This window comes from Solanum tuberosum, unplaced genomic scaffold (assembly GCF_000226075.1).
Source record: "Solanum tuberosum cultivar DM 1-3 516 R44 unplaced genomic scaffold, SolTub_3.0 scf00207, whole genome shotgun sequence".
In the NCBI taxonomy this organism is placed as follows: Eukaryota; Viridiplantae; Streptophyta; class Magnoliopsida; order Solanales; family Solanaceae; genus Solanum; species Solanum tuberosum.
This window is the reverse complement of record NW_006239133.1, coordinates 1,014,105-1,025,072: the sequence shown is the minus strand read 5'-3', so window position 1 is coordinate 1,025,072 and position 10,968 is coordinate 1,014,105. Positions and strand designations below refer to the sequence as shown.

The following is a 10,968-nucleotide window of genomic DNA, read 5'->3' as shown; positions in this document are numbered from 1 at the left end:
ATGGTAACATTATTGATTAGTGTTCAATTCTTAGTTCAAACCTCAAGGTCAATATTTTTGGAAAGCCTCTCAATACACATAATGAAGAGATATGGAGACATGGGGTCGCCCTGTCTAATGTCGAAGATTGTAAAGTCAATTTTTTCCCCTTGAATCCACATTTTTTCCATGTTATTTCAGTAGTTATATCATGTTACCATTCTTTGTTGACCAAATCAACTTAACATGTTCAATGATATATGGAACAAAATAATGTTTTTGAACTAAGGTCCCAAACTCTTGAAGTAGCTTTACACATACCATGAACTTTTGACTTTATTAAGTCGATTTTGAATTGATCTGTTAAAATTTTACTTAAAATGGAAGAAATATGTGTTGGGAAAATCATTTATAAAGAAGTGAAATACACATATCATTGTACATATTTATGCCTCATGGGCCTTCTACCTCCATGCAGCATTCCTCTGTCAAGCTTTCGCCCATTGCGAAAAATATCCCATCACTGCCTCCCGCATGAATCAAAATAACTAAAAAAAAATAATCACATGTATCAAATTAAACTTTGACTATTTTAGTTTTATCGGTTGAGATGATATCCAATGACTATGACCTCAACAAACAAACCCACATACAATGATTCACATTGATCATTCATATAAATTTGCAAGTTATTATTTCATTGGTATAATGTATTATTCAAAATCATTGTTCGACTAATATAAATATTAGTTTACATAAATAGGTACTACGCGCACATCGGCACATGTTGACAAATTAATATATAAGAGAAGTAAATGCTAAATTTTGATTCTTTCTGTAAGCTTGATTTATTTGATTCTCTAATGGAAGATTTTATCTTAGTCTATTAAAAGTATTACTTTATATAACATTTTTCATCGAAGATATTTATCGATCATATAACTAGAAAATTATATGTGAACGTAGGAAATCAATTCCTCCATGCACTATACTTAGAAAATTATTACCAAAATAGAAAGGCCACGCACCCCTTGACCAAAGTCTAACCTAACTACTTTATCCTTTCCTTCCCCACCTCTTTTTGTTCCATAATCTGTTGACTAGATATATAACCTTCCATAATCTTACATTGATAAATCATGCTACCAAGAGCCTTTTATTTCCAAAGTACAGTTTCTAACCAACCAAGCATTGTTTCTCTATTAACTATAGTATGAGTCAACTTGCAAATGATAGCTGTTATCTCCCATCAGCACAATCACCGTGTAATTTTGTCCAGCAAGACAGACAGCAGGCAAGAATCACCTATCCACCAGTGTTGTTGTCCAGCAGATACAAGGTTAATTTCTCAACTGTTACAAAACTAGTCATCAATAAAACCATTGAGGTCCAGGCAAAGCACTGATATCCATTTAAAAAATTTCTAAATCATATCTTGACTAGTCCATTTTCAAGTGAGAACAGTTGCTGTTAAGATAGATTTACATAAGAAATTAGCACCAACTACAGGTGACTGTTGCAAAACTGGTAGACCATAAAACCAATGAGTTCCAGGCCACAGATATTCATAAAAATTGACAATTGTAGATCACATCTCTTCACTAGAATTAGTTTTTGAGAAAAAAGATGTCATTTAGATAGCATAACATAAGAGATTAGTAACATTTACAGGTGAATGGAATTTGTTTGTGTTTCAGAAACAAAAGCAGTTTACACCCGAAGAAAACTTAACCTGTTAACCCTAACTCTTTAACCATATGTACCTTGCTACCCTTTAAAGGGGAGAAGCATTCCTAATTTTGTTTTTAAAAGAAAAAACTTTGAAGAAATCAGAAGGCCATGTTTCGTCAAGGATGCCACCAACATTTAGAAGTCAACAAAAAATCCAGAATCTATGGGAGGAGCTTCAGGGGACAATATGTTAAATCCTGTTGAAACTGGGGCGTCTGAAGGTGCAGAAACTAACCAATCAGCATACTGAATGTCCAAATCGGTTATGTTTTCCATTAACTGAGGATGTCTACTTACCTCCGGTGTCTCTCCAGGTTTAGGATTATATACATTACCCGAACTATTAGTTTGGCTAACATGTGTCTCCCAACCAAAATCAAAATCTTCGAAACTTGGAATTAAAGTATTTTCACCTTGATATCCATGCTGGGAAATATTTTTGCTATCAAATGATGATGATGAAATATGCTGTCTACATAGTTCAGGTTGGCAAGAGAAAGTGTTCTCACACCTGCTTCCAAAAGTGTTTTCCATTGTAGCAGGGCAAGGCAAATCGCCACTGCAGGGAACTGAAATGTTTGGTGAGGTTCCATGATCTGGCTGATTGGACAACTGGGAGACAGGGGTAGTTGAATTTCCAAGAGCGGTGACTGCATTTGTCGGGGAGGCCAGTAGATACTGGGAAGCAGCGGTATTTACAGAAGTGTTTCCTCCTTCAGGATGGAAGGCTACTGAAGATAGCAGAGGCAAACTGTTAGCAGAGTTTCCGTCTGCATACTGTTGAGAGAACATTTGGGCTTCAGATGACAGTGGGTTGTTATACATATTACCCACCTGTGACTGGGAGGATACTGAATTTTCACAGGAAACAAGACTTTCAAATTCACTTAGAACACTAGGAAGTGTAGACAACTGAGGTTGAGAAGGTGATGAATTAGCATATGGCAGAAGGAATGTTGGAGCTTCCGAAGACGCCGAATTTGCACAAACACTAACCTGTGGCTGAGAGGGAATCTGAGGTTCCATTGGTGCATAATTTGTAGATGCACCCACAAACCTAGGCTGCCTAGGTAACCGAGGTTGGAAAGAAACAGCATTAACACCAACTACGCCAGCACTGGGCTGGGAAAGGATCTCAGGCTCCATTGGTGCATAATTTGCAGGTCCACCCACAAGAGCAGGCTGCCGAGGTAGCTGATGTTGGGAAGAAACAGCATTAACACCACGTATCCCAGCATGGGGCTGAGCGGGTATCTGAGGTCCCATTGGTGCATAATTTGCAGGCACACCCACAAAACCAGGCTGCCTCTGTAGTGGAGGTTGGTAAGGAACAGCCCTAGCACCAAGTATGCCAGCATTGTGCTGGGAGGAAGCAATATACTTATTGGAGCCTACAGGCCGTGAGGCAGAAGGCACCTGCCACCTAGCCGCTGAAGAATGAGTTCTACCAAATTGAGGCACAGAACAAGTGTTTGGTGAATTGTATCCAGATCTATCAGTTGCAAACGCCTGTCCAGATGACCCTGCCCTTTTGAATGCTGTTCGGGGAGTAAAAAACTGGGGACCCATGTGACTAACACTGTGCCTTCTGTCCCCTGGATTAACATTAATGCTTGCATTGCGCAACTGTTGAGAGACAACATGGCTATGAAATTTGTCTCTAAGAGCAGTGGACTGCTGTCTAGTTGAATTTGGTAACCCAGGACTGCTTGACATGGAACAAGGACGAATCGGGGCTTGTCTAGACATTTGGTTATGTGGAGGATAATTGGGTACTCTCTGAATAAAACCTGGAGCTTGGTTAGCTACAGGTGGGGGGACAGATACTGAAGTACCACGGCATGGAGTGACCAGTGGAAGCATTTTATCACTTTTCCTTGTGTTTTGTCTCTGTGCTTTCCAAAACTTGTCCTTGTCAGTGGCATGACAATGGGCTGTGCTGGAAATGCCAGTGCCCCAGTAGACACATGGAGCAATTGTGTCACAAACATAACAATGGCACTGAAATTAAGAGAATAGTGATCAAGACTAACAAATTTTCACTCAAACTAAATGGAATTCAAATGAAGGATAAAATTACCTGATCACAATGCCGTTCATGGGGAGTAGAACCAAAGGGAAATTTAGCACAAAGATGTCGTGAATGGGGATAATCTCTGCAGGCAATCTGCAAAAAGGAAGACAAGCAGAAGAAATCAACATCAAAAGACCACCTTCAAACTCCCAAGTGAGATTCGTAAATTACACCATACAATTATAATCATTGTAATAATAAATTAGTGTGAGAAAATGCACAATAACAGACGAGGGGAATTCTCCATTCAACACTTCTTACTCCACAAAAATTGCAATGCCACTGATATTAAGTGCACTCATCATTAAAAACTCATCAATGTGTCTTAGTGCATGCTCATAGTGGACCAATCTAGCCCCCATCACGTGCAGAGATCATGCAGGAGAACTATAGCAAAGCAGCTATTTCACTACCAACCACAAGTTAAGCAAGTTCGACATAGGACTAGGTAACAAATGACTTGTGTATTTTTTTGTAAGGTAAAATTTTATATAAGTATCAGCATCAAGAGTATGCTATACATCAAAATAGTTCTCACAGGTTGTGTAGAGAACTAATCAAGTCAATCATGGCTGATTCAGAGAATCATGTACATTTGCCATTTTGCTCCAAAAAGATAACAAGGAAATACAATGAGACTTGAGACTAATTACATTCTCCTTTTTGTCTTCAATAATTCTTGAGTTTCTCTCTCTCCAGATAACCCACCAAATTGTTGCAGGTATTGCATTCCAGAGTCTTGAATTTATGCCACTCAGCCCCCTCTTGTGCCAACTTTGTAGAAGATCCTATGCATCTCTAGGCATTGTCCATTTTTGGCCCAAGGTGACAAAAAAATATGTCCCACAATTGAGCAATTATGTTGCAATGCAGAAATAGATGGTTAGTGTCCTCTGGTTGCTCTTCACATAATGCTCTACAGCAAATGTGCATTCTTCTTCTTTGCAAATTCCACTGTGTGAGACATGCATTTTTGCATACTAAAGATCTGAACTTTGTAAGGGGCATGGCTTTTCCAAACTTTTTTCCAAGGCCCAAACTGATGTTGCATTGTGTGGATTGAGCAGAAGGGTGTAGCATGATTTGACTGTAAGGATCCCATCTTTCTTTCCCTTCCAACATATGCTGTCTTTATTGTTTGTAGACATATAAATAGTTCTTATATGCATCGTTCCCTTAATTACATGGGTTATCTTACTACGATAAAAGTGCAGGTAATCTCATCTCCAAAATCGATAAATTGCCCCCAGGAGGAAGGGATGTAAACTTACCTTCACAAATTCACTACTACCTTGTTGGAAATGTCCTCTGTAGTACAAGGGCTAATGAGAACCAAAGAAAATAAAAAATAAAATATATATATATATACACACACACATTGTATGGCGGCGGGGGGGATAACTTATCCATCCAATCACACAACTCCATGGAATGCTCTGACACACAGCTGTCTAGCTAATGTAATAGGCAGACTACTATCACTCAGTCAGTTTCACCTCCTAAGAGAACATTACATGGAATTGGTGCAGTTAAAGTCAACCAAACTTCAATGTTTGACCTTCTGTAACAAACATAGTTTACAGCATGGACACATGCAGAGAGAGAAAAGAGAAGTTAGGCAAGAGTGGGCATTACCCTAAATGATGTAACTTAACTATCAATTTCCTCATTACAAGGGGTGGAATATTGCAAGACGCTGTATTGAAATCCAAGTGTAGTAGGGTTCAACCAGAAATATTATGACATGTTCACACACATCAAAGCATAATGATCATGTAAGGGTGCAGTTTAATTCATGTATGTCATTTAGGCAGTCACTGCCAACATATAAATGGAAGAAGCAACATGATAGACTTTTCATGGTGATATGTTACTTATCAGTCCATTCTTATCTTGTCTCTCTGAAAAATAAAGCTCACAGTCACTGAGGCTTGATCTACCCCATTGTGGAGACCTCTGACCTGGCTTCCCAGATAAATGATAGAAATTTCTTGTCGAGGTAGAGGACCTCACCCTCAAGGGAATCCATTTAACTGCAGCCATCTGGTGCTGCAACAGTAATCTGAACAGAAAATCAAAATCCTTTAAGGGATCAGACCATCATGATTTCTAGTGTTGATTATAATAAGTCCCTAAGGCGTCATCTATCATCTATGTGGCACAATCAGATCAACTCTTGTCTCCTGCCTCACCAACTCTTTCACTCATGCCAACTAGATTTTTGATTCAGAAGCCTATAACCCTAAAATCAATAAACTTATACAAGGCCTCTATTGTTCTATTGACTTGGCAATAAATATGCTCTTGTACAGAAACGAGGAATGACATGAAGGCGTGAGTGACAATGTCATTACTATCTCTCTGCTAGTTCATCTTTAAATACATGCGCTGCCGACTGATACTCACTCCTCCACTGATCTGATAATCGAGAACATGTGGATCTTTCAAACTTCAGTAGATGATCCCTTCTCTTCTTTCGAGCCGTGTCTACTTGAAGGTGAAAAAAACACATCCACTTCTCCACTGATCCGATAATCGAGAACATGTGGATCTTTCAAACTTCAGTGGATGATCCCTTCTCTTCTTTCGACCCGTGTCTACTTGAAGGTGAAAAAAATACATCCTCTCCGAGTTGAGTTAATAATCATGCGTATCCATTTGAACTTGTTCATATAAATGAATGAGTTCTGGTCAGGTTACCGGCAGCATAAACTCTCAGTACATTGTAACCTTTACCAATGACTACTTTTGCTAAAATAAAATACTTCTTGAGAAATGCTTAATTCCATATCTTCCACCATAATCCACAACAAAATAGCAGAGCACACAAACGATCACTTGATTGTAACAACAGCACTCTACTATTTCATCAAATGTTCTAATTTCAGGTAACTTACTGCATTAATCAACCGAATGTCTTCTTTAGCCATACAGGATTAGGTCTCTTTTCTCTCCTTCATCATAGAGTCTAGATACATGTTTTTATGATATGAGCCAGAGAAGGACAAACTCATTGCTAGATCAATTAAACATGTTTTCCTTTGGTATTCTGGACTTCAAAAAGGGTACAAATGTTATTTTCCACAGGAGCAGTTGTATTTTGTAAGCTCAAATCTCTTTCCATGTTTGAGGGTGGCAAGTACAACGTTTTCTGAGATGAGAGAGTATGATTTAGAATTTGGAGAGTGAAAGGTTTGGATTTTTCTTGGGAAACTCAAGATTTGGAGAGTATTTGGACAGACATTTAATAGTGACTTGATATTTTTGAAAAGGAGTGGATTAGCCCTTCCTGAACAAAGCAACACAATCACACAAAGCAGTTATAACACGTAGCACATAAATAGTTATATAGCGCGTCCCAAGTAGGTATGTGACCTTTTTTTGCCAAGGGGGCCGCCTAGCGATTTGAAAGACGTATGTGCCGTATTTAGACCATTCTATTGCCCAAAAATATAAGCTTCATATATCTAATCAAAACGCTCCTTCAAGGAGTACACAAAGCGAAATGAAATAGGGGGCACATTTAGGGAAAGGGAAATGCATAAAGCAATAGTCCCACACAGGGGCAAATATAGGTTAGTACGTAAAAAGGAATACATAAAAGCAAACTCACGCAAGGGAGAAAACTATTGAAATGGTCAGGATGGCCCCTGCGTAGGATAGTGCTAGTACTAAAGGTAAGAAAGTAGGTACAAGTACTACCACCAAGCCTATCCCTCAGAAAAGCAAGAGGACACTCAACTAGCGGCTAATCTTCTACCCTACTCTACAACCTCCAAATCCTCTTGTCTATTGACAACAAAACAATGACTAGAAAATTCAAGAAAAAAATCAAATTAGCAACCATACTAATCCCTAATTGCTTGTAAGAATACAGAAGCAGCCAACTAGAAAGAATCATGTTGGCTAATCATTTAACCATAACCCTATTGCCACAATTGTAAAGATATGGATTTTGAGGGAAAAGCCTTAACCAATATAAATAAAAGATGCATCTCACTTGAGCTATGCCTTAATAAGAAAGTGCATCCAAAAAATCAAGCAGAGGTGGTGTGACAGTGACTTAAGAAAAAAGAAATTTACCCCAATATGAAGGGCATGCTCTGACTTGAGAAAAGGTTAAAGAGAGAGAGAATCTAGTAGTGTAACAAGCTAGAGAATGACCAGTGCCTAATGGCCATGAAGAAACATATTTTGAGTCTGAATCAACACAAATCCATTTAAGTAACAAAGCATAAGATTTAAGGGGATACAGAAAGAACACCTCTACGCCTATTATTATGATACCACTAGTTAGCTAATGCAGATAATCATAAAGACAGCTTGACACTTCCATAAAAGAGGGAAAGTGTGGAAAGCCCAGACCCAATGTTGACTGAATTTGAAAAACAAAAATCTACAGGGGAAGATCTTTTTTTCCGCTAATTGTTTATAATTCCAGAATGCATACTAGTTTGACATGTGATTTCTGGTTTCATGCAAATAAATATTATTCTCGAACAAAAGTGAATTGCAATGCAAAAGAAATTTTGACACTGAGCCCAACTAAAGCCTAGAGAAAAAATGACACAGATGTATCATACAGAAGAAATTGGTGGAAAGCACAGGTAGAGTTCAGATTACAAAAGTTCCACCTTTTTTTTGTTTCCCTATCCGTAAAAGCAAAAAAAAAAGACAACAAAGGTCTCAAGTTTACGGCAAAAAAACTAGGTGATCTTCCCATCTATCCAAGCTTGGTGGACGGAGTACCTATGCTAGTGGGAGGTAACAATTACACTGTGGAATTAGTCGAGGTGCGCACAAACTACAAAGTGGTCCAGACATCACGCTTATTAAAAAAAAGACAATTATAAGATAAACTTGGCTGGACAATCCTCCTAGTGAAGACCTAAATTAACAACCAAAGGACCTTTCGAATTTGTACTAAAAAAGAAATACAACTGTAGGTGTAGCTAAGGAGATAAGCCATGTGATAACTAACACAGTGAAGGGTCTTTCTTCCCACCCAGCCTGGCACTCTCCATTGGACCTCTGTAGTGTTGCTTTGTTCTCCAAACTTAAGCCTCAACTTCTCATGCCAAACTCTCTACATATCCCCACCACCACACACACAGTACACAGACATGCCACTCAGGTCCCTTCTGCTTCTCACTTAACCGGCTTTGTGAGAGAAAAACCACACAAATGTATCATACAGAAGAAATGAGTGGAAAGCACAAGTGGTGTTTCAGATTACAAAAGTTCCACCTTTCCACCTTTGATTGTACTTTTTGATGACATGTAGAAGGAGGTTTCTAGTTTAAGATCCTTCTTTTTTATTATTGGTAATTTCTAAATTAAGGGCTTGTTTGGCAGGAGGGATAAGTAATAACAAATCCCGAGATTAATTTTAGGATGAGTTTATCCTATGTCTGGTTGGGATAAACTCGCGAGATAGCTTACCTGGGATTGTAGTGTTACTTTTATCCCACATTGAGGGTGGGATAACAATCATGGGATAAATGATCCCGGGATAACTTGTTCCCAAATAACGATCCCTAAGATCTTTATGATTTAAAACCTAGGGAGCTTCAATGGGGTTTTAGATGAAGAGATTTTTTTTCTGTAATTCACAGGTGATTGTTTGATATCACCAGAACAAGATACCAGCAAATGTTAGAAGATCCTGCCAAGAAATCTAATAGTGAAGTCATAAACTATTTGAAGGAAATGAGCAGAGACTATCATCTCTCTAAAACTCCACATGTTCATAATCTTTCCTCTATTCTTTTGTATATTCATTCCCTTTGCCATTTTGCTAGGTCTTTTTTCACTACTAACTTAAAACTTTCCAGCACAAATCAAGACACTTATTGAAGCAAACAAAACAGACACTAGGTCAATTGGGTAAATATTAAAAAAAGGTGTTATCTCTAACAATAAAAAAATAAAGGTGTGATCTTGCAAAACTCAGTACCTGACCCTTTTCGCTTACAACAAGCAATTCATCAGAATCATCACCTCTATCATTCTCAACTTCGACAGGCTTATCTGGGTCTTCCTCCAAAACCACACAATCATCATCATCATCGTCAGCATTGGTTAACAACTTCAAATTTTGTTTTGGATTCACAATAACTTCCCCCACCACTACAACATCATCAGAATCATCTTTGCTGCGTCCATCCCCTCCTTCACCCAAAAGTTCCGTTATCCAGTCATAGTCATCGCTCCCTCTTCCACCGCCGCCGCCACCATCGCCACCTCTGTTTTTCACAAAACCCACTTCTTCATCTGAACTTATATCCAATATCACTCTCTCCGGATCATCCATCATTGCGTACGTAACCCAAATTCTCACAATTTCTTGAAATCCCCCAAAATCTTACATACTTTTCTTCGACCAAGAATTTAAAAAAACCCCACAACACTAGGGTTTGTTGAATAGAAAAATTCCGGTGTCAGAGGTGAATAGGGGGCGAAGGAGATGGGTGAATAATGATGATAAATTGAAAATTAAAAGTGATTGAAACCCTAATATACAGAAATTTGGAAGAGAAAGAGAGATTGAATTATGGAGCTTTTTGCTCATTCTCACTCCTTTCAAGTCTCTCTATAGTTTTTTGATTTTTCTGCGTTGAGTCTTTCGGTTGGTTGGTTGAGTCACAAACCAGGTAGATTACGAGATGCTCTTACCGATTCTTTCGCCGTACGAACAATGACGGAGAGAAAAGCATTGAAAATATTCTTAAATATATTTTTAATTTTTTTAATATGAGTGAAATATATTTACAATCTTTTGGGTTTTTATTAATATTTTGTTCAAATGGTTGTTACATAATGTATCACATTATATTGTATTGTATTGTTTATTAAACGTAGCGCTTGGATAGACTGTATTATTTTCTATAGTTATGTAATGTCATACTTCAACAATTTAAATAATAAATCTGTAAGAAAAGTTGAGTACGAGGTAGAATTATTATGAAAATGTATAATAAAAGATAAAATAAGATAATTAAATAATAAGTAAAGATAAAATGAGGAGAATATATTAAGGTAACGACACAATCACATCAAATCAATCGTTACGTAAAATGAGCCTTTTCGTTGTTACCTAACGATGGATTTAAATGATACAATACAATATTATATAAGTAACAATCAAAACATACATGTTATTTGAACGAACGATACAATACAGT

At 37.8% G+C, this 10,968-nt stretch overlaps 1 protein-coding gene across 1 annotated transcript; it reads right to left on the bottom strand.

Moving 5' to 3' along the window:
• Positions 1 to 1,553: 1,553 nt before the first annotated feature.
• LOC102588818 (uncharacterized) lies at positions 1,554 to 10,457 on the bottom strand. The gene is made up of 3 exons (XM_006355835.2): positions 9,741 to 10,457; positions 3,791 to 3,877; positions 1,554 to 3,711 (listed from the first exon to the last, which is right to left on the bottom strand). The coding sequence occupies exons 1-3, from the start codon at positions 10,098 to 10,100 to the stop codon at positions 1,846 to 1,848; spliced, it is 2,313 nt and encodes a 770-aa protein (XP_006355897.1). The 5' UTR covers positions 10,101 to 10,457; the 3' UTR covers positions 1,554 to 1,845.
• Positions 10,458 to 10,968: the final 511 nt, after the last annotated feature.

Excerpts from the sequence above, each read along its gene's own strand:
- LOC102588818 (XM_006355835.2), bottom strand. The coding sequence starts at position 10,100 with ATGATGGATGATCCGGAGAGAGTGATATTGGATATAAGTTCAGATGAA. Across the intron at positions 3,878-9,740 it reads TTGTAAGCGAAAAGGGTCAG|ATTGCCTGCAGAGATTATCC; the intron begins GTACTGAGTTTT and ends TCCTTTTTGCAG. Across the intron at positions 3,712-3,790 it reads ATGAACGGCATTGTGATCAG|TGCCATTGTTATGTTTGTGA; the intron begins GTAATTTTATCC and ends TCTTAATTTCAG.